Source organism: Zeugodacus cucurbitae, chromosome 3, assembly GCF_028554725.1.
Source record: "Zeugodacus cucurbitae isolate PBARC_wt_2022May chromosome 3, idZeuCucr1.2, whole genome shotgun sequence".
NCBI lineage: Eukaryota > Metazoa > Arthropoda > Insecta > Diptera > Tephritidae > Zeugodacus > Zeugodacus cucurbitae.
In genome coordinates this window covers 19,132,630-19,157,284 of record NC_071668.1, presented here as the reverse complement: position 1 = coordinate 19,157,284, position 24,655 = coordinate 19,132,630, and the positions used below count along the sequence as shown (strand labels likewise).

At 34.1% G+C, this 24,655-nt stretch overlaps 1 protein-coding gene across 2 annotated transcripts in view; it reads left to right on the top strand.

The window, feature by feature from the left end:
- Positions 1 to 24,655, top strand: part of LOC105218392 (uncharacterized) — a 218,049-nt gene that overhangs the window by 182,548 nt on the left and 10,846 nt on the right. For both annotated transcript variants that reach the window (XM_054228323.1, XM_054228322.1), the window contains exon 8: positions 16,991 to 17,359. In XM_054228323.1, coding sequence (XP_054084298.1) covers positions 16,991 to 17,359 — 369 coding nt within the window. The remainder of the gene's footprint in view (positions 1 to 16,990; positions 17,360 to 24,655) is intronic.

The following is a 24,655-nucleotide window of genomic DNA, read 5'->3' as shown; positions in this document are numbered from 1 at the left end:
TTATTCAATTTACTTGTATCTCAAGAACAGTTTCGGTAGTTAGTTTTGTTATCCTTTGGATCCTAGAAGTGAAATTGTCATAGTATAAAGTCTATTTAGTACCTGGGTCGATTGATTAATACTCTAAGAGAAAGTTATATACTCCATTGATATATTAAACCAAGCTAGTTCTGATATAAATATGCGTATAAACCTAGATATAACCGCTTAAATGACGTCATGTGACTGCAATAGAAATCGATAAGATAGTTTGGATTAAAAGTCTACGGTGGCATTACTATCTACACAATAAAGGGATACATTTCGACCATAAAATATGGATATGGAGCAATGATTGGCCTCGATAGTGTTTGCCAGAAAGGGTATTCCAACAACCATTTCCACTCAAAAACTATTTTTTGGTAATTTGACTTCCAATTCATGCCACACATCTCCATTTTGTACTCTTATCTATACATATTGTATCATATTTGCTCAACCTAAGCCTTTTCGAACTATATTATTTATTTCCTTTCAAAAAACAACTGTTTTCTGCTATACTTTACTTCACTTGACTTTATCTTCCATGGCCGAGTCCAAAACGCATTGCCATAAATCTTAAAATTTTCACGAAAACACCAAAAAGTAGATCTGGCAACTACAGTCACCATTTTTTATGGTTCTGCCACCATGACCTCAACCACAAAAACACCAGCGGAAAAAAAGTTGTTCAACACAATTTTCGGCGATTTTTCATTTGTTTGCTGACACGAATGGTCGAAAGTGGCACAAAAGTGTGTACACTTGCGGAGCCCGAAATGAAAAAGTGAAATACACGGCATAACAACACTTTCCGAAACACAGTAGAACTGTACAACTACAGACATTTGCAATAAAAAATAGGAACAGAGAAAGTCGCTACATCAGCACAAAAAGAAATAAATAGGTCCTTAACGATGCGAATATTGAGTGTGCGAGGAGGCGAAAGCGTGTAGCAGCAGCAATGCCAATGGAAGTACAACAAATCGATGAGGACACATCGATCAAGTGGTTGTGATGGACACAAGCGTGTACAACTGTGTTGTTGCCTTGGTGGTGTGGTATGGTGTGCTGCGGTCGAGCACTCAGGGTCAAAGGAACGCTATAAAACGGCACCAAATTGTTCCGCACACATGCGAGCAAACAAATAACTGTTTATAGATTGCTTTGAAGTATTAAGCTATTGCTGGTACCCAACCACACTCGGATTAGTGTTGGCATTATAATAAGTACCGACTTTATTTTTTTCACTTTTTCTCTTATTTTTTGCGATTTATCAGCAACAATTTCGGAGTGAGCGTATGAAATAGAGAGATTTGCCTCGGTGTACCGTTAAGGTGAAAATGTAAATGTAAAAATGGTTAGCAACAAAATTATCGCATTACCGGAAACTGTCGGGCTAACACACGCTATGACCGCAAGCATGCCACGCCGCAACCCCCCACCCCTCTCGCATGTCACATTTTTTGATGCTAATGTGTTTGTGTCCTTTGGATTTGCTTACGGACAACTTAAATTTGCTACATTCCACCTGCCTCTGCGTGTGTATGTGTGACGTCACGCATTCGATAGCAAATGACTCTGTTTTCGGCGATTTGGCGAAGAGTGGCAAGTCAATGAGCCACAAACACGCCACGCCACAGCGGCCAGACCACATCGACTGGCTACTGTGGCTACGTGGAACGCTGTTCATTGCGGTTACCACATACACAGGAGCTCACATAAACACACTCATTATTAATTGCCATGATGGCTTGTGTTCTGGTTTAGATCTCATGTACATGCGTCCAACCTAACCTTTTTATTTGCGCTGTGGCGGCAATTTAGATAGGACATTAGCATTTTGTGATAATGTGATAGGTGCACACGACCATCACTTCCCCTAAAGGTGCGTATTAAGCATTTTACCTCGCATGGTTTAGAGAAATTGACTCTAGGGAAGCGTATAATTGGGTATTGCCTATTCTGGGCGAAGCGTTAATACGGGCTGACGTGCTTTAAAGTGGTGACATCGAAATTTAAAGCGTCTCTTTAGTTGGTAGTTGGTGTTTATTGTGTTACTTTTGCATTAACTGTACAATTTCATTTACTCATGTGCCCCAATTTAGTTGTGTTGATGAGACTATTAAGTGGCTAAAGGCCTTCGGGGGTCATTGGTGCGAAATTAGGTCTCATACCCCTCGGTTGTGTTATTTTTCCTTATGATATTCTTATAGTCTTTTAAAAATGCTTGCTGATAGTAGATCGAACTGATGGATGTCGCTATGAAAAAGAATTATGATTAAAATGTTCAGTGTTTGGGGCTTAACTTCTTTAAGGTCTCTTGATAAAAACCAGTACATCAATTCATGTTTGAGCTGCCCTTTGGATCATCTCCGAATATTTTAAGTGTTGAAATGACTTTAAGGGCTAAGGCCGAATAAATTCTATAACATTTTTATTAAAATAAGAAAGAGTTCAATGTTGTTGTTTTTGTAGCGGTTTAAAATATTTCCCAAATAGTTTAGGTCCTCGATTTGACGGCCTTTGGTCGGTTACAAATCTGGATCGGTTCCGATTATATAGAAGCGACTGTCTTACGAACGAGGTAATAATCGTTCTTCTCCTTGCTTGTCGCTTTTTATGTCTTTTTTGGGTGCTCTCTCTCTCTTCATTAATTCTTTTTGGTACTTAAATTTTTTTCATATTTCCCTTTTTTTTAATTTTTTTTATTTTTTATAATTTTTTTTATCTTTTATAATTTTTTTATTTTCCTTCGATTTTTTCTAATATTTTTTTTTTAATTTTCATATTTTTATTTTTCTAATATTTGAAATTCAAATTTGATTTTATTTCCTATTTTCGCCTTTAAACTCAATATGCGACCATTTAACGGTGAAAACTTTGCATAAAGAGTGATTTACAACTAAAAGCAATATTTTCGAAATTTTTTTGAAGCACCACACCACTTCATGCCACCAACATACCTACAAATAAATGTAGTAGTATATTAAACCAAATATGAAGGACACTTCAATTGATTCGCCAAAAAATGGGCGCCACTTCCCACTAGCGCATTGCAACGCCACTAAAACTACAAGCAACAAAAATGGCGCTGTCATTTCTCCCTGTCGGCAATAAATGGCACTTGCTGCCGTTAGTGATAGCATTGACTGAAATTTCAGCTACATTTATCACACATTTATGGCAGCGTCCCAGTATGCGCGACCATATAAAAATGCTGCCACATTTACACAACAACAACAACAATTGCAATAAAAGTAGAAGCTACCAACCAAAGATTCGGCGAGCAGCAATGTAGTTGAGTATATCAGTGCGCGTGCAACGACGCATTGTAACAGTTGCGCTACATTTTGCGCTCGAACTGCTATCGCATACGCGACTGTCCCTGCAGACTGCAATGCCAATGTGCAGCGCAGCTGTGTTGCAGTTCATAATAAAAAGTTGCTGCTTTTTTGTAACTGCTTACGCGCGGCTTCTGTGAAATTTATCAAACGCGTTTCAGTTACTTTCTTTTTGCCACAATATGTAGCAGCCTAAATACAGTAGATGCTGTGGCAGACAGTTATGAATGAAACGCGCTGCTGGTGGCGCTTATGTAAGTCGATAACTTTGAAAGCGCGCCGTTGCTTAGTTCGAACTGTCAAAGCGCGTTACAATGAAATGAAGCAAAATTGTTTTGATTTCTTGTAAAAAATTCGCAATCAAAGCGCGCGTTGTGAGCGCGCCGCCCACACGATTCCGCGCGCACAGCGCAGGTCGGTTGAACGCGCTACAAATAACAAAAAAAAACTGTAACTAAACACAAAAAAACAAAAATACCACAAAGTAAACACGCTTAAAAGCGCAGACAAATATTGTGCTGAGCGCGCGCAAAAAATATGCACAAAAAAAATATTGCAAATGTTTGCCAACGCCTAATGCTTTGTGTGCGCGCTCAGCGCCGCACTAGCGCAAACCCAAAATATAGACCATAACTTGACCTGTGCGCTTACTTTACAATTTTTTGTCCACAAAGTGGGCGTTAGCACGTCGCATGCATGACCAGATATCCAACTATTGCAGCAACGCGTGTTGTCGCGCGTCCAGCGCGATCGCAAATGTCCACTGCTTTATTATATAGTAAAGCGCGCCGCTTATGTGCGCCTAACCTAGTTTCACGCGCGCGTCAGCTACAGTTATTGTCGTGCAAAGCCGTTACTTGCACCGGTTAATTGAGACAAAAAAATGTATAAAAATGCATATATATTTATGTAAATATATATATACATAACTACGGTTACATGCGCGCGTTTCCACATGCAATGTTGTTTGAGGCGCATGTTTTTTCTACAAAAAATTGTTGCTACTGCTCTTGGCTATGCATTTTAAGCGCAGAAATAATCCTGCATATAAATGTTGAAAGACAAAGCGACGCGACATGGCAACTCTGGGTGTGCGCTCCGCTACAGTCACCACCAGCGTGTTATTTTTTTTCTTTGCATATCAAGACAGCAACAAGAATCAAGAAACGCTGTTACTTCAACAACAAAATTTTACAAAAAAAAATTTGGAATTTTTTCGCTGCAACTTTTTCTCGTCGCAGCTGTTGTTTAGCAGCACCAATTTTTTCTATTTTTTCATTTTCCATTTTTTATTTCAACATTTGCAATGTTTTTTTTCATTTATTTGCATTTTTTCCGCCATTTACTGCACAGCCATTTTAAGGTATAACGGCGTTCCACTAAATACCAACTGCATTGCAATCAGCTGTGGTTGTTAGCTTTTCGGTTTTTGTGGGTGGTTAAAATCCGCTTAATATGCGGTTGCGCTCCTACACGGCAGTATGCAGGTCAAGTCGTCGTCGTCGGCGGGGCTTTATGCGTTGTTGTGTTTGTTATTTTGCCATTATTATTATTATTATTATTGCCGTTATTTTAAATGCGTTGCCCTGCATTTGTTTTTGTGGCCGCTAATTGGTTTAAGCGCAATGAAAGTAAAACATAATGCCAATTGTACGGCGGGTGTTTACCAGCAGCTGCGATTTGTTTTTTGGCAAAAATGTTTATTAGCATAGGGATTCATAAAATGTTTGCCATTCCAATAATTAGGTGAATTAAAATGAGAGGAATTTGTTTATTTTTTATTATTTTATTCCAAAAATATTATTTTATTACTAATGGCCACGAAAAGCATTTAAGATTTTAGATTTTTTTTTGGAATTTGTATGCAATTGTGACTTCAATGGCAACCCTATTAAAATATTTTCAAAAGTTTGGCTTTACAGTACTCATAACTCATTGAAAAGTATACAAAAAATCAACCAGCCGAAATTTTCAAAATTATAGGGTTGCCACTAGGTGTTTTTTATCTTTCAAACGTCAACTACAACTTCTAGATTTTCATAATTACTCATTTATATCATTAGTAGCTGTAATTTAGCCGAAAACCTAATATTTACTTAATTTTTAGCAGTTATTTTACAAGTTCTTAGGTGGCAACTCTGTTAAAAATATTTTTTTTGTTTATTTAATTATAAATTTAAATGTTTATTACAACTTAAGTGTAAAATATATGAATTGTTCAAATTTAAAAAAAATTTTTTTCTTATGTTTGTTAAAAAAGGGTTGCCACTAATTTTTTTTTTATTTTAAAGCTTCGAACTAAATTTGTTGCCACCTACAATTAAGTTTTAATGTGATAAATTATTTTAATAACTTGTAAGTGGCAACTCTATAAATTAATTGTAACAATTATTCATAAAATTGGTAACCCTACCGTATTTTTGAGTTCCTAAAACATTTTCCATTATTTCATCATTGTTGTGTTGTATTTGAGCTATAAGAATGGAAATTACGCTTATTAAATATCATATGGTAACCCTAGATTTTAATTTTTACAAATATTCATTAACTTGGCAACCCCAATAATTTCTGCCATGTCTAAAATATTTTAAATTACATTTCTATCTAGTTGTGTTGTATTTCAGGTGTAAAATTAAAAAGAAATATATATATCATAAGGCAACCCTTGTAAATTATATACACATTTATATTCCCATCTTCGCTTCCTCACCACACTTTGGCAAATAACAACTTAAAATTTCATTAACATTTAACTTAATTACAACGTTCCACTTGCCACTTACTTGCAAAAAATGCTTGCAAACTCGCAACAACTTGTGAATCCTTTGTTGACTGGCTGCAAGCTGCCACAAGCACAGCGCAGAACTTACTCGCTGAAACCGAATAAGTATACAGTCTTTTTACTTCAATTAACAGTGTCAGTCAGCTACAAAGCGCTTTGACTTTGCACCCAACAACAAGTAACTCAAGTGCTGCGCAGCGCACACGCTGTCTACCCGAGCAACATTTGTTGCACTTGTGGCGCTTTACTACCTGTTTATAGCACCTCTCTGTTAATAGTCGGTGCATGCCGCAGCGGCAACAGGGTGTCTGCGGTGGCATTAACTTTAAATCTCTACTGAGACTCTGAGATTCGCTGTGTGGTGCGTTGATTGCGGATATTTTTTGAGCGCCACACACACGCACTCTGCCTCACAAATACATACTTATATATAATTACAATATGTATTTGCAACAATTGTTGTTGTGTTGTTGCTACTTGCCTACAGAACACGTGTGGCTCATACAGAGCTCTCCGTGCCCTCTAACTTTTCAAACTTTGCATTTTTCCAATTTGCTGCCACTGTTTCAGTTACCCTTTACCTTATTATACACATATGTATGTGTGTATAAAAATATATTTAATTCTTTTATTTCCTTTTTATAAGATTTCTTCGTGTTTTTTCCATGATTGCCACTCATTCACTTCACTTTTACTTGGTGCGCTCAAAAGCTGTGCAGTTACACACGCGTTCACATTGCGGCTTCATTGCTTTGCTCTGCACTCTTTACGCTTACCTCTTCACTTTTTCGTTGCTTCTTTCCGTGTATGTGTTCTTTTCTCTGTGTGTGTGTCTCGGTTGCATGCTCAACATTTTTTTTTTTTCATTCTTGGTTTTTTTTCTACTGTTGCCTGCTCTGTTACAAGCAACAACTGGCGCTGTTGCCGCTGACCTCAACGCGCTCATTTTCGAGTGTTAATTTAACTTTACTTCTTTGGATTTTAATTTTATTTCGCCAATTTTCTGCAAGCTGCACTTTTTTGACATGCTGTTGGGAGTTTTATTGCTTTGGATTTCGTGGAATTTTTTCCAAGTGAAAATTCGTTGAAAGTTTTGTGCGAAAGTAGCGTCCAGAGGTAAAGGAGTGCAAAGCCAGTTTTCTTTGTTCCTACTTTTTTTTTACTATCTGTAGTATGTAGCTGACATTTAAATGGCATGAGGCTGTCTGAAAATTGTTTTTGATAATTTTTTATTATTTTATTTTTTCACATAGTTGCAATCAAATATTATAGACCGTTTATGACCGTCTCCTAATTTTTCGGTACCTTTTTTTTACTTGATAACAATTTTCTTTCCTTTCTCTTAAGATCTGAGAATTGAAAAAATCGCTGGTTACTAGATCCGGAGGTTATGTGTTGGCAACCGTGTTATATTCGAAAAATTTCGTCATCGTTTTCATTGCTGTTATGCCGGTTTTGTGCTCACCAGGGGCTAAGCTCCCACTCAAATATTCATGGAACGTTATGTCTAATACATTCCATTGATTTCTTTAGAATGTTAGCTATATCGATCAACTTCATTTTATAGTCTTCCAAAAAAAGTTTGTGTTTTTTTAATAGTTTCGTCGTTTTTGGGAATCCAGTTCGTCCATCGTCTTGTGTGTGACAACTCACTTTCAAGAAATTGATTGGTCTGGAGTTGTTTCATAAAATAAGTTGGTTCGAGTAAAACACATCAGATTTGTTTTCATCTACTTTTTTTTGCCTCTTTATTATTGCCATTTGAGAACCTGCAATTAAGTTGTTTCAATAGGAATTAATCGAGAATATTGTGTATGCCTCCTTTAAATTAACATTATTCCCTTTTAATTTTTTAGTTTTCCTCGAAATTTTAAAACCATCCCTTTTAACCTCTGAAGTCTAAAATCTTTTCATATAAAAATATTGAGTTCGACAATTACTGTTTCACCACCCTTTCAAGGTATTTCATGTGATCATAAAAACTATCAAATATTTGACAATCAGCATTTGCTCTCTTTAACACCTTCTAATTTCCGCCAATTACGCGTGAGTTGCACCTTCAGCTTAATGCTACTAAATTTCAGAGGTAAACAATTGCTTTTGCGCTACCGGTACAAAAACAACAAAACGAGCAACTACTCTCACTGATTACGAACTCAGTAGCGAGCGGAAGATGAGTGGAGGTAAACTTGCAGCTGGTTGCTTGCAATTTTTTTGTTACCTTCGTTTGTATGTACTTATCTTTGTACTTAACCATTGTGACTTTTCGCAGCTTAGTTGCTAGTATATATTAACACTCTGCGTAGAAATCAGGAAGAGATGTCTTTTGTAAGCTTGCTTTAATTTTCATTGCTTTTATGCTACTCGCCAGCAATCAAAGTGCAACAATTGTTGTTTTTGTTGTATTTACTTGCAGCTTGTAAGGGGTTGCAGTTATGTTTTTACGAGGGCTGCTATATATGTATATTTCTGGCCTAATAATGAAAATAGGAATATTTATCAACGAAAATGGTTTTATTGTTTTTCAAAATATTCTCCATCAAGATTTATACACTTTTGCATGCGCTCAAACCAATTTTCGAAGCACTTTTTTAGCCTTTTTTGAGCGATTGTCAAATTGTGCGGGATCCAACGAGAACAAACCTTTTTTACGGCCAGGTGTTCATGCAATATCGAATGTATGCTGGTGGGAGAAATGCATAGGCATGCCTCTATCTGAAGGTATGTTACATGACGGTCTTGCATTATCAGTTCACGTACGGCATCGATGTTTTCTGGCACAACGGCTGTTTTTGGACGACCTTCACGGAATTCGTCTTTGAGCAGCGTCGGCCACGATTGAATTCGTTGTACCAGTTTTTCACAGTGCTATAGGATGGTGCTTCAAAGCCATACAAAGATTTTAGTTCATCGATGCACTCTTGTCGCGATAATCCACGTTGAAAGTTGTGAAAAATGATCGCACGAAAATGTTCACGAGTTAATTCCATTTTTTGGCCGAGATGAATTTTTTAATTCCCTGTAAATAAAACAATTCACGATTAAATGATAAAACGTTCTGAGTGTTGTTATGCTAAAAAATGTCAAACATTCCAATGGAAATGTCAGATTGCACCTGGCAACACTTAGTGTTGCCTAGGCCAGAAATATATATAGCAGCCCTCGTACACTCGTTCGCTTTATCTGACTCTTTCACCAAAGCTCGGACATTCTTGATAATGACTTCGTGCTTAAGTTATTACAGTTGGTACACAACTTCATTTTCTTATGATTTTTTTAGATGAAAATTTTTTAAATTTTTTTAATTTAATTTTGTGTTTCATTTACTCTTTTGTGATATTTTTTATTTGTTATTTGCTATTTCTTATTTTTTTTATTAAACTTATTTTTCTCCATTCAATTCCCTCGTTTACTGCATTTTTAATGTATTTTTGTTGTAAACAAGTTTGCATCCATTTTAGCATTTTACGCACATACACTCAATCGCATTGCTTTTGCTCCTCTTTTTCCCATTCTATTTACATTCTAACAAACAGCAATCTACCTTATTTTCACTCTCAACCGAATATGCTTTCTTAGCGTAGCATCCTTTGTTGTTGCTGTTGCTATTGCTACTATTGTGTTACTGTTGCTATTGTTGTTGTTGTTGCTGCTGTTGCGCGTGCATCGCACTTCCTGTCGTGTTCTCAGGCGCGCATTAGCTGACAACTTCCGCCTTTTTTCATACAATGCGGCGTCTTTTCCGTTGCGCTGCCATTTGTGTTGTACCCTCTCCTTTGCCTTTCGCGCGCAATCGGCAGCTGCACTTGGTCATCCACGCGCTCGACATTACCTTTACTTGGCTAGCTTCCGTTTCACAATACACTCGCACACACCTACACAGAAGCAGCATTGTAGATTGTATTCAACATCACTTTCTCATGCCACTCTTTAGCTTTAGCTGCATCCTTGCTGCTACTTGCAACAACTGCTCGCTGTCGCTGGCTGCTGCTGCTGCTGCACCACTTAAATCTTCGAATTAAATCTGTGTGACGCTCAACACGAAAACTGCAAGCCAGATTGCCAATTCATTATAATGTTGTTTATCTTGTACCCATTCGTGTATTCGTTCACTTTGCACTTCTCTGCTTGCTGCTTGCACTCATCGCTCTCCTGCCTGCCCTCCCCTCCTTCAGCAACCAATGCGCATTTCTTCTGAAAGACACAATTCTTATCGGCGCATTGTTGTTGGCGCGTTGTTAAGCAATGCTTCCAATTTATTATCGCGTAACTTTAGTTGGATGGCAAAGTTTTGTTGTGAATGGCTTTTCATTTCGCATTTTTCCTCCTTTGGTTAGCTGCGTCGGGAGTTTTTTTTCTTCTTTCTCGACAATTTCTTTTCATTTGCTTGCATTTTATTCCACTTCACTTACCAACTTCACTTCACTTCAGTTCATTTTATTTATTTCATTTATATTTATTTATTTCAGTCGAGTTTACATAAGTTATTCAAAGCACTCGCAAAATAATTTGTTAATTCGAAGAATTTACGCAATGGCGGGATGTTAAAGTGCGTGCGTTTTGTATTTGTAGGATGTTCCTTAATAAATAGGAATTTAATTGAATTTTTATGAAAAGCATATTAGCTATTTTTTTGAAAATCCTATATTACACTGAGAAGCAGAAAGTAATTATTTTCGTCTGATAGTTATTTTGGACTTTCTGAGAAGACAAACAAAACGTTCTTTATTTACACTTTAAATGTAATTTATGAGTTCCAGATTAAGCCAGGAAAATCTTGAAAATGTTGTTTAAGAAACTGATAACCATATTATGTAAACCAACTAGTGTATACTGGTCGGTATACTAGCCATGACTATATTAGTATTTTGTATGGTTTAGGGTTACTAATAACTGAGTTTACATTTAGGAGGAGAACTATCTAAATTTTAATTTGTATATAATTTAATAATAATACTAGAGACGTGAAGAGCGAGAAACGGAAAACCTACGTTAAGTAATTTTATTCAAGTTTTTTCGCAAATTTCTCGTTATTTTTAGAAAATGATTAATTAGAAACCTTCATAGATAAATGAAGATTAAATTAGAAAGTTTTTTAACAAAGATGAACATAGTATTTATACTCCAAAACTCGCAAAATACTGTAAGGAACTGGTAGTAGTTAGTCGCCATACATAATAGGGGTAATCATTTGCTACAATAGGTATTCCTGTGGTACATTTTGTTACTTTATAGTGTTATAAGTTTACTTGTGTTTAAGTCTTTCTCTTTTTTTCTAAATGTTATTGGTTATAATGTCTCTCATATCTTATGTCTAGTCATTAAGTATACCTTAACGTAGAATTAACTAAACAAATACATAAATAATTGTATAGTGAAGACTACGGAATTCTCAGAGGTGTTTAGAATTTTTTTAGTTCAGCTTTTTATCGTATTTTTAATTTTTTTCAAGTTGTCTATTTTAAATTACAGTTAGTATTTTATAATACCATAATTTTTTTTACATGTATAACAATCACCCGATTTTTCTATATGCGCCATTCATTTTCATATTTATAGACCATTTTTTATCGGCAATTGCTTTCATTGCGGCGATTTCAAAATATTCACAACTCACTAAAATTCCTGCTGTCATTAGCCTAAATAAATGCACATGCTGCTCTAAATTTTCCATATTCATATTTTTAAATAACACATACTCATACATACATACAAACAGGATATGTATGGTACAGGAAAACATGTCCATACGTCAAATACCATATCACACCAAAACATATAAATTACCTGCTAATATGTGTATGTGTTTATGTCGAGAATATAACTAAATATTTTAGGCTTTGTTGCCTGCCTGCCACACACATTTAACTTCTTTATTATTGTTGCGCTATTATTATAATATTTTTATGCTTTTTAACATTGAGGAAATGTGACATAAATTTCTTTATGGCATATAAATATCAAAAGCAACACATGCTATTGTTATTATAGCATTTTAGTTGTTTGTTGTTTGCTGCTGCTCTTGTACGCCTATAAAATTGTATAAAAGTAGTATAAAAATTTCAACAAACTAGTATCTGCACACAAACAACAAACAGCAACAACAACTTATAATGTTGTAAAAATGTTGTGTACAAAATAGCATTTGACGCTTTAACTGTGCAAATAATTTACAGGCGCAGCAAAGTGGCAAATGGGTGAATGAGGATGTGCGGGTTGCCAGAAGCAAGTAAAATACAAAATATATAAAAATATTATAAAAAAATTAGGAAAATTTTAAAATTATGTAAAAATATTAGAACTTATAATTAAAAAATAATATAAAATTATATGAAAATAATATGAAAACGAAAAAAAAATTTAATCAAATTAAATCAAATATAATGAGCTAAAGATTCTTAAATGGAAATGGAAAAAATAAATTTATCTAATTTAATTAAATATGTCAAAAGAAATGTGAAATCACTTTTAATATGAAAAATTAATATAAAAAAATAATAATATAAAATTTAACATCAGTTTAAAAATATGAATAGGAGTATGAGGATATTCTGACTAACGGTAAATAATATAAAAATTTTTGAAATTTAATGTTCGCAACAAAAACTGTTAAAAAAATTGCTTGAATTATATAATTCAATCTGAACTTTGATGGTTTAAAGAAATAAAATAACTTAAATGACAATAAAATCTTAAATGATAAAAATTATAAATATATTTATGTTGCTAAAATAAAATATATAATTTTTTTTGGAGAGCAAAATTAAAAATCGTAAAATTTTCTAAAATTTTTAATAATATAAAATATGTATTTTCTTCCTTTTCAACAATATTAATATCAGTTTAATAACAATTTTTTATAAACCAAAATCTTTAAACAAATTTAAAAACAAATCAATGATAGTTAAAAATAAATTATTACGTTAAATATTAAAAATAAATTCTTAATAAAATTAAAATTATTTTTTAATGAAAAAAAGTATATAAATTTGAAAATATAAATAATTTCAATTAAAATTTTTATTTTGATTTCTATTCAAAAAAATTTCGTAAATGTAATAATTATTTTATTTAAATTTAAAAAAATAAATAAAGAAATAACATTTAATACAAAAAAAAATAATTATAAATATTAAAATAAATACATTTAAAAACAACTAAAATAACTAAAAAAATAAATAAAAAAAAATTGAATAAATAAAAATTAATAATAATAATCAAACTAAATAAATTTAAAAACAAATAAAAATAATAAACAGAAAAAATAAATTTAAAAAAAATTAAAATTAATAAAATATAAATAAAAATAACCAAACTTAATTACCAAATATTAAAAAACAAAAAATAATTAAGTTGTCTTTATAAAGTTTGTCCTATCGGATTGGATTATATGGCAACACCCATTCAGAGTAAAATAAATTTTATCAGTGAATAAGTCTTTTGTAAAACTAATAATTCCACCACAGCTAAAACAACATGAATTAATTATTTATAGAATTTTTTAAGAAACTATTTCTTCATTTATGATCTCCATTACAGATCTACAGTTCTTCTTTATTGTTGTCCTTGTTGAAAATCAATATATTTCTTTACAGATTTGAAAAAGATTTTAATGAAAAGAAAATAAATATATATTTTTTGTTAATAACTTTTCTCAAAAAATCATATGACAACACTGTATCAACAAAAATACATAAGTAGTAAGCCTTTTATAACCAAAAGCACAAAAAAGTGAAAACATGTCAACAAAGTCCTTTACCCACTGTTTCTGCCTCAGCAGTACTGCCAACACACAATTCACATTTCACATTTTGTTTTTATTACTTTATATTTTCATGATAAATCACTCATAAATATTAAACGCACGCCTCAAAATACATTTTTGCAGCAGTACAGGTCATAGAAAGCTTCATACATACAAATATCTATTATTGCTTGCGTGCAAAACGCATAACACGAAGGATCAACAATGGAAAAGAAAACGAAAGGAAACAGCAGTTTGGGTGACCAAAAAAAGCTGCTCGCCCACATGCGCCAAAAAACTGTAAATAAAATTGAGCTTCGAAAATGGGTTTACCGCTTGACGTTTGCATTGTTGTGCCAGCGTCGCTTGATATTCCGGTTGACAACTCGAAATAACCGAAATGAGCAATGGCGAGTGCGCGAGTGAGCTGAAAGGGTTTGAGTATGTCTGGCTGTCAACGCACAATAGACGATCCGATCCGTTAGACAGGCTGAACCATACACGTGCAACACGCACGCACTTACCTCCCGCGCCTTTTGACATTTTTATTGCGATTTAGTTGCGTGCATTTTTTTTAGAATTTCTTTTTTTTCGAATAGTGGCAACTCCCGCCGCCGCCAAGTACATATTTAGTACGCACAAAAGTATTTTAAGTATTATTACCCATTTGAAATGTGAATTTTTGTCGCATATTATTATTATTATTACGTTATTATTGCTATTATTATTAGTGTTGTTGTTTTTGTTGCATTACAAACTTTTTCTGCGTGTTGTTATCACCTTTTGCATAGTTTAGCGTGATCCACTTCGTGCGTGAATTGCGTGCAATTTTTTATTTGTTTCCCCCTCTTCCTATCTCTCTCTCTCTCTCTTTTTGCATCTATTTTTACGATCTACCACTTCTTCACCGTTATAGTATTTATGATGAACGAAAGTGAGCTATTCGACTTTAAGTGTTCTGGTAGTTTATACATCATAAAATTATGTGCAAATGATGATGGTACTATGCATAATAAGCGCCATGTAATGTAGTAATTGCCAGCGAGTAGTACTATAGTTTGTTGTTGCTTTTCGCTGTTAGCGTTGCAGCTGCTGTGGTAATAAATTTCATACCAACCACATTACATTACACGTGCACGTCGAATTTACGAGGTCACGTGTGGTCTCTTACGGGTTTTTGTGTGGTGCGTTTGATAATCATTGAAGTTTAAAGCGCATTTGCACTATATAAAGAAGTACATCTCTCCTTCCGAAAAGATACACTTGTTTGTATAAGTTAAGAATTATTTAATTGAGGGTGATTTTAGCGCTTTAAAGCTTTTTTGAAGCTTCTAATCGTTATGTAAACTTCAGTAGTACAACTTATATCCTTTATAACGGTAAAAAGTTGAATAGTTGGAAGAAGATATTAACATAATATAACAAAAATAAAAATCCCAAAGAAATGATCGAGTTGCGAAAAATTTTGATGAGCTTTTAAGCTCCAGAGGGTTCGAAAATGGATTAAAAGGGTTGCCACATAAATAATTTAATTAATTATGATTGTCGTAGTAATTGTTGAACATTTTAACATGCTTCAGTGTCAAAATCAGTAAGAAATATATTGTTGAAGGGTTGCCACTTATTTTTTTTTATGAAAATTTTCAAAAAATTAAAATATTGTCCAAAAAATTTAGAAAAAAATATGTCTTAAAACAACAAGTGTGTTAAAATTATATAATATAAGCATATGTTTTCTATGTGTTCGAACGCTAACTTAAAAACGAAATGAAAAATTACCTTTGATGTGATGATTTTCCAAAAGAAAAATTCAAAATTAATTATCTGTTCGCTTATAATTCTAGAAAAATGTTTCCAATCTGAACCTCTTATATGAAACTTCATCGTATTAAAATATTTATCAAAAGGAAAATGGGACTTTCTCAAAAGGAAAAATCGAAATATGTCTCACTGCTCTTCATTCTTCGACAATATAATTAATCAAATTCTTCAACTAATCACGTTATAAGATATCGATTTCTTTCATCTATACTCAACAACATTTAGAATTCTCAATCGGTTTAAGCAAAAGTTAGCACATGAAACTTCACCATGTCATTAAGCTTGAAACACAACAATTCTATAAAAATGGCAACTACAAGCTATTTAATTAATTTTACTACTAAGTGAAAGTACCGTTATTGTAAAAAATAACAATTTTCACTTAATAACTCAATGTGTGGACTTTGCTTTAACACTTTAAGTATAAAAAAATTTAAGAGACTTTACTTTATTTCCTTTCTCCACTTTTCTTCTCCCATTTCGTCCACTTGATAACTCAAAACAATATTTTATAAATAAATAACCTCATTTCCTAGCGCTTTTCAATGCCTCTTCTTACACCCGCCCACTTACCGCAGCGCTCGCCATTATTCCAACTACAACGTAGCGAATTTATACGAATTCATATATTTCCTGTTTTTGAAGATTAACTACAACAATTCCAATAAATTGTGCTACATTATTTATGATGCGCACAAATTTTTCGCTGTAACAGCGGACAAGTCAACTTTTTATTGATACAAAATGAGATCATAAATAAAAAGACAGATGAGCAAAGAGCGATGCGCAGTAGCAGCAGCAGGATAAGAGGTGAGTGAGCCAGCTTAAGGATGAGTATAGCGCATAGCAGGGGGACGAACGCGCGGTAATAAGTGGCGCGGCAAAATGTAGCCAATGAACCAAATACAATATAACAAGCGAGAAAGCGGAGGTCACAGCAGCAACAACAACAACAACCACAACAAAAGCAATTACAACGACATATTGATTACAACACCACTAGACCGTTAAATATAATGAGCAGGCATTAATTTATTAATTTCCTGCGAATATTGCTTTTACATATACAAACGTATAAATTTATTATGTGACAACACGCGTCAGACTATAAATATATATTACATATAGTATATAGTATTTACACTTTTACTATACTCTAGTGAAATCACAACTATACTAAACAACCACTTCGCCATAATACTTTTAAATTGATTAAACGCCAATATTCTTCCTTTTACTTATACACATTTCACTTTTCTTCTCTTTCCTCCACAACAACAGGGGTCAACATGGGCTATATTGAGAACAATTACTCGAATTCGAACAATGGCGGCAGCGTCAATTCACAGGATTCACTATGGCAAGTGAAAATGCCCGCCGCCACAGGCGGTCAACAAAGTATGGTCGTACCGGCCACACACAACAACTACGTTGAACATCAGCCCACCTACGGTTATGATCCACTGACGCATGGCGGTTATGGCGCAGTCGATGATTATGCTCCCTATCCACACTTGACGGCGACGCCAAGCCAACATGGCGATGAATATCATAATTTACGTAATAGCCAAAATCCATCCAGACAGGATTACTGCAGCGATCCATATGCCTCGGTGCAGAAGCCGAAGAAACGTGTTGATCAGCATTTAGGTAAGTGATAAATGGGAGAACTTTTGTTTGTATGGGTGTGGGTAGTTATAGTAGTAGTAGTTATACGAAGCGGTCATATAGCTCTGTATTTGTGTGTATAGAATGTGGATTGCTATGTGACAAATCATACTCAATAGTGATGTATTACAACTGATTATAGCTTTATGACAAACATAAGTTCTGGAGTTGTATATATTCTTATATAAACATATTTCGCCTAAAGGCATTGATTTGTGTGTGAAAATCACAGAAATGCGTAGCTCGTTGCTTAGTTATAGTGTTCTAGTTATGTGCCTAGTTGTGCTGTGTAGTATAATATGTATGGCTCAAAACCTAACCTCAATAAGCCATATGTACGTAACACTTTCGTTGTTTATGCCTATTAGTGTGGGCAGTGGTTGCAGGTATAATTCTATGAGTTGCTACGTTATTTTTTGATACAGTGTTCGGAAAATGTTGAACTCCCTAGTAAATATGTTTTATAGGGGTTAAAAGTGATGCATAGAGTGTGTCAAAAAATGTAGGGAGAGAATTCAGCTCTCATGTTCTTTTGTCCTCCAGTCTTGATAATATTGTCGAATTTTTTTTTTTTTGTAATATATTAGTTTTAGAGATTATTTGTTTAGAGATTCAATGTTACTGTTTTTGTTTTCGCTATTGAGGCAAGTTCCATACATCACAGGAAACTATATCGTGGTCCAACTCGGCATAATATTTAAGCCATTCTCTAAGCTCGTCTTTATGATGATGTGTTTCAAAGGCGACATTATGAGTCTATACTTCGTCCCGCAGGCCCGTTGATCAAATTGTTTGATAGTTATTGAAACCAAAAGCATTTTTAAATAAATTTACGAGAGCATTTCTTAAAAAAAATATTTAAAAAATACGAAAACTATCTTGTTTAGATTTCGATGTTTATTGTTTTAATTTTAATCAAAAAAATATAAAAAAAAAACCAAAAAAATTATTTTAACATTTTCATTTGCGATATTTTCCAAATTTTAAAATAATTAAAAATCACTGCAATATATTTTCTATGTATATAGATTTAATTTCTGTGCACTTAAATTTCAGTCTCGTCCCACTGTACTTCCACTTTAATTGTGGAATGTAATAATCTGTGTGGTCTTATTATTTCAATAGAGTTATTATTAACTTCCTATAAGATAATAATAGTAATAACAACAACAAAAACAAGTAATAATACTAGGTATTCTACAAATGCAAAACAATAATAAATAAGTCACAGCAAGCGAGAGTTATGTCACCATAATTATCTCTGTTAATAATAAATCACTGAGTCAATGAGTGTCCTTGCCGTAAGGCTTGAAATTGCCATATGCCGTTAATACAATAACAATAAACACGTCAAAAAGCTTGAATATAATAAATTAAGCAACTCGGAATATTAAATAGTTGAAATTACAATAGTATTCGTATATTATTGCGAGCTTGGCAGGGGACTCAGCAAAAGAGCTTTCCCAGTGATGTTTTTAGAGACAGATTTGGAACTTATATTGCGTAAGAACTTTTAAAAGTTTACTTGTTTCATAAAGAACTTCAGAAAGCTAATTAGTATTAGTTATAGCTTTACTTGACGTTAGATTAATAACGATTGCTTTTGTAAGCTCTGAAAAAGCACGCTAAAGTGACGTCACCAATATAAGTGTCATGCATTACAGCTTTAATTGTTGGTTTAATGCATGTCTTAGCTCTACTTTAAAACTATGCATATTTTCATTCAATCCAATTTACTAAAGTTCTCTTATTAAACTGACTTTTATTTAAAATATGTAAATGCATGCATTAAATCCGCAAATGTCACAATATAACACTCTCACTTGTTTTGCTGTCAATTTTAAAGATTAAAACAATGAAAAATTCACAACATGCGTTGTACCGTTATTTACAAATACAACACAGCAATAAGTCAGTGTTTTAATTAACAATTTTCGCATAATGAACTCACGCTGCTTCGTTCGCACAATTGATGGCAGTGATAGTGAAAACTCTCACTATAATCTAAAAAAAAGGATAAAAATAAAAAATATACAGAAAAATACAACATGTTTTTAATAAAAATAAATTACAAGAGAAAAAATATAATTTTGCATAAAAAATGACGCCGAAAAGGCTACCAAATCCTGTTTGTGCATAAACAGCTTACGCGCTCGCTCACACTCGCTCTCTCACTCACGCCCCTATAACATATAACACTTTTGTAGCAACACAATTTGTTGACGCTCAATTAAAAACAACGCAGAGGTGATTTTAATCATTACTCATTAAAAAATATTCATGCCCGCTTGTTTGAATGGCAAATTTCAAGAATATTGCAAACTGTATATATACAAATACATATATAAATAACAAATTTTCATGTTTTTAATTTCACTTGCGCTCGTGATTTATGTGTTATTAAGCTTTATTTTCACTCACATGCTGCTGCTTCTGCTGCCACCGGATATATGTACATAAATACTTTTATATTTATGCGCCAACATAATTACTCGATTGACCATAAATATTGTAGACTAATTATATGCAATCTGTAGTTTTCACATTGTCATGTCAGCTCAGTGCCTTTGGGGAAAAAAATGCACCGTTATTATTTGAACATAAATTTGCACATGACAAATTCGACACGATTACGTTTAATGAATAAAAAACGTATTTATTGCGTTTAATTAATTAGATGCAACTCATTAAGAAAAACTGGAACGGAAATATATTTATTGATGTACATATAGGTGACATATTTAATTGCATGGTGCTTTAAAATATTCGAAGTTATTTTAAGTCCAGAAGGGTGTTCTATACATTAGGCGATTAATAGTTTTCCAGGAAAACTTGTTTTTTTTTTGTATCACTTCTACTATCCTTAGGTAGAAATGTTAAGAACCCGCATTCAATTTCAGGAAATTTCTTCTATAGACTTCCTTGTTTCTTTCCTTGCGATTCAGTATGTATTAGTTTGGCAAATATCCCCACACACATTTTTTGCTCTTTATTCAATGCTTTATAAAAAGTGTTCGGCTATAATCGCTTAAAGCGGTTCCTACGCCAAATATATATATATATATATATATATATATATATATATATATATATATAAAGTGTTACAGTAATTTAGCGATTTAGTTCAAATATGCGCCGTTTCGTTCGATAACATGTTTCCATCTAGACGGTAACTTCATAAACCCTCTTCGTAGAAGCCCCCTCCTTATTTGAGAAAAACTCGGACAGCCTCTTTTGAGTTCAACTTTAAGAGCGTTCGCCATGAACAGGGACAGGTGGTAATCACTTGGCGCTATGTCCGGGCTATATGGTGGATGCGATTAAACCTCCCATCCGAGCTCCCGTAGCTTCCGACGAGTCATCAACGAAGTGTGTGGTCTGGCGTTGTCCTGGTGGAATACTACACCCTTCCTGTTGGCCAATTCTGGACGCTTCTGGTCGATCGCCTGCCTCAAGCCGTCCAGTTGGTAGAATTAAGCGTTTGGCCAAATGGGAGCAGCTCATAGTTTATGATTCCCTTCCAATCCCACCAAACACACAGCAAAATCTTCGGATTGGCCACTGTTTGGGACGATTCACCGGCCTTCGACCACAACCGTTTTCGCTTGATATTGTCGTATGTGATCCATTTTTCTATTAAACTATTATGGTTATATTATGATATATGGGCCTATACGATTTTATTGAAATGCGAACTTCTGCCGAATAGTCCCTTTTTATCGACAAATTGTAGCTTTAGTAAATATTTTGAGGTTTGACCTCTACTCATGAATACTTAAGCTAACTACAGCTTTGCAATGTTGCCTTGTTGTGCAGTTTGGTAGCGGTTGTTTAATAGTTGCCGTTAACTCGCTAAGCGAGGTCATATTACTTTAACGAGTTATTCTCATATACTCTCTTATATCGAACTCAACTCACTCATGTTATTGTCTTTAGATGTATATTGTTTATGGCAAGAGAGTAGCGACCTAAGTTAAGAGAAGCCGAGAAGTGACCAATCGATGACGACTAGAATCAGGGTTGATTTGCTTTTAAAAGCTTTCTTAAGATTATCAAATAAAGCAAATACTGAGTATTATTGAGTTTTATCGAGTCTCTGATGAGGTTTTTGTCTTAATATAATCTGTTTCTTCTTGGAAAAATAACAGGATTTCCCTACAGGGTGCATACGAACTACAATGAAACCTCTCTTGGACGGACACTCACCGTCGAGCGATTTTTGTCCGGCCATGAGAGGTGTCCGTTAGAAAAGGTTTCTCTGTACTAGTAAAAAAGAACATCCTCTCTATTAGACCAGTTGCGGTAATGAAGATATGCCGTAGAATTGAGCCCTGATATCTACATATGCCATTGTTTGTTTGCACCCTACAGATCCAGCAGAACCTGTATTGGCATGCATACCTACATTGTTGTGTTGCCTTTGAGACAAATGTGTTATTGTTTGTTGTTATTTTTTTTTTTGTAGATATTTTTTTCGAGAATCTCCAGCAACAAGCAACATGTACGCATGAAAACACTGAAGCTGCGAAAGCCACAAGCAGTCATATCACACAGCATAAAGCAGTAAATCCTGCGTGCAAGCTTTCATATGTACAGTAGCTTTCATACGTTAGCTTATTGCAGTTAAGCAGTGCTCCATGCACAATCAAGCTAAGCGCAACGCACTGATCCATAGCTTGTAGATACGCCAGCTCGTCCATCTTGCCTGGCTTATCCTTACACCGGCTGTGTGACTATTTTCTCTTTTATATTGCCAACAACAACAACACTGCACATACCTCAATGTGTGTAGGGCTACAAAAAGTGGCTGCGGCATTAAGATGCAAAATAACGCATTGCAAAAGTGGAGAAAGATATAAAAAAATAAAAAAAATAAAAAAAAAATAAAATAGAAATGAAAACACGCCGGCAATGACAGCAGAGAAATCATAAAAACAAGTAAATTTACAAGTGAGCAACTTTGAGATTTTCACACTGCGTATAAAGCTCCCACAAGCTCACGTACAGCCATATGTACTCATATGTACAGTCAGAGTCATTAATATTCGGTGTTGTCATACTCGTCTATTCAAACTATTCCAAAAATTAAAAAAAAAAAAAATAAAATTTGGTTTTGTTTTTTTTATTATGTAGATCAAATCAACAGTAAATAATATACATAAAAAAAATAATACAGAATTCCATTCTTAAGAAAAAAAAAGCAAATAACTTCAGGTACACATAAAACGAGCCTTCATTAATATTCGGTTTTTTGGTAATCAAGGCACAAAATTATTCGAAAAATTAAAACCAAAAAACATTAGTATTTGGTGGGATATCCCTTTTGTTTCAGTACCTCATTCAAACGATTTGGCATATTTTCAACAATTTTAGCAGTGTAAGCCGGCGAAATTTTATCCCATTCCTGTTGCAGCCTAATCTTCAGGTCGGTGGCTGACGAAATCGTATGTTTGCGAATTTGACGATCCAATTCATCCCACAGATTTTCGATGGGATTAATGTCCGGTGATTGGGGGGGTGGATGGAGTACTTTGGGGCAATTATAAAGTAGCCACTCTTGTACTAACCGAGATTTATGTTTCGGGTCGTTATCTTGATAAAATTTGAATGACTCTAAAATACCGAGTTTTTCTGCGCTACTTTTTAAATTGTTTTTTAGGATATTAAGATACGACTCTTTGTTCATTATCCCATCTATAAAAACTAGTTTCCCGACCCCGTTTACTCCCATACACCCCCACACTATAACGTGACCATTGCCATGCTTTACGGTAGGCCTCAAATTTTGCGGTTGTAGCTCTTCGTTAGGTTTTCGCCATACTTTTACACGTCCATCCGAGCCAAATACGTTGAATTTACTCTCATCAGCAAATACAACGTCATTCCACCAAATCGTTGGTTTAGAAATATGGTCTTTGGCGAATTTTATACGTGCTTTTTTTTCCTTTCCGTCCCATTGCAATTTTCTGTTCGAAATCAAACTATTTGAAACCTTTCTAGTGCATAATTAATGTTTATTTATAATACCTCAAACAAATTTTTCCATAAAACCACTTTCAGCTTAGTTTTTACAATTGTGAATTCCAATCGCGGGGAAAAACCGAATAATAATGACGCGTCGTATTTTTAGGTAGCTGTAAAAATTGCACCGTTGTGTTTTACAACGTGATTCAAATACCCCAAAAAAGTAGCAAATAATAAGTACATTCATCATTCTTTAATTTTCTAAAAAAAATTAACGCATTTAGTACTTTTATTTAAAAATATAGGGGCATTAGCTTAAAACAAAACTAAAACCGAATATTAATGACTCTGACTGTACATATGTATTTGTGCTGTCACTTGCATTCAGCTGAAGCTTCACCTCACACATGACTGTGTCTGCGACTGTGTGTGTGAGCCTGTGTTGTGTGTAAAACCAAACAAAAATTGCGGCCCATAAAGCATGTGTGGCAAGATAACCGCAGCAGACAGCAAACTGAAACAAAAGCGAAGCAGCCAACAGCGTAGCTAACAACAACAACAGAAATAACAGTCAAAGCTAAAGAAAGACAGACTCCTGCATACACACACACACAAAGAAATCTCACATTCACTTACTCCCCTACATATATGTTTGCTACAAACAGTTTTTGTTGCTGTTGTTTGCTTTGTTTTTGTGTCTCCTACGTAGTCTATATAACAGTGTTTCATCCTTGACGTGTAGCTGTGAAAAGCGCAATGTTGTCAAAGACACACACACACTCAGTTATGTACATGCTCCATAGGCTGTATTGTCTACTTCTAGGCGCTTTGCCGGCATTTCATCTTTTCACTAAAGTCGTTTTATACATGCCTAATTAGCGTTTATATATGCATACAGTATAGTCTGCTTTTGTTGCATTGAAAAACATGCAAAGATTTATGTGTCTTTTTTATTTCATTTCTCTTTTTTTGTTTTTGTTTGTTTTTCTATTGTATGGCAGATAGTAAATATATTTGTTGGCATGTTTTTGCTATTTTAGCTGAAACCTTACAAGATTGTTTTATGCCGCATTAAGTCACCTTAACGATGTGCTTACATTTTTATTCAGGGTTATGTAAATAGAGTACATGTGAGTAGCTTGAACCCCTTTGCGGTAGCAGCACAAACAATTATGAGCGCTTATCTACCGCTGACACGGGAATGATTTTTGTTATTTTTAGTACTTATTATATAAATTTGCTTAAAGATGTTATATTTTTAGTCCCTCACGTGTGGATTTGTCTTTAGTAAGAAGTCGATAGTATATGAGTTTA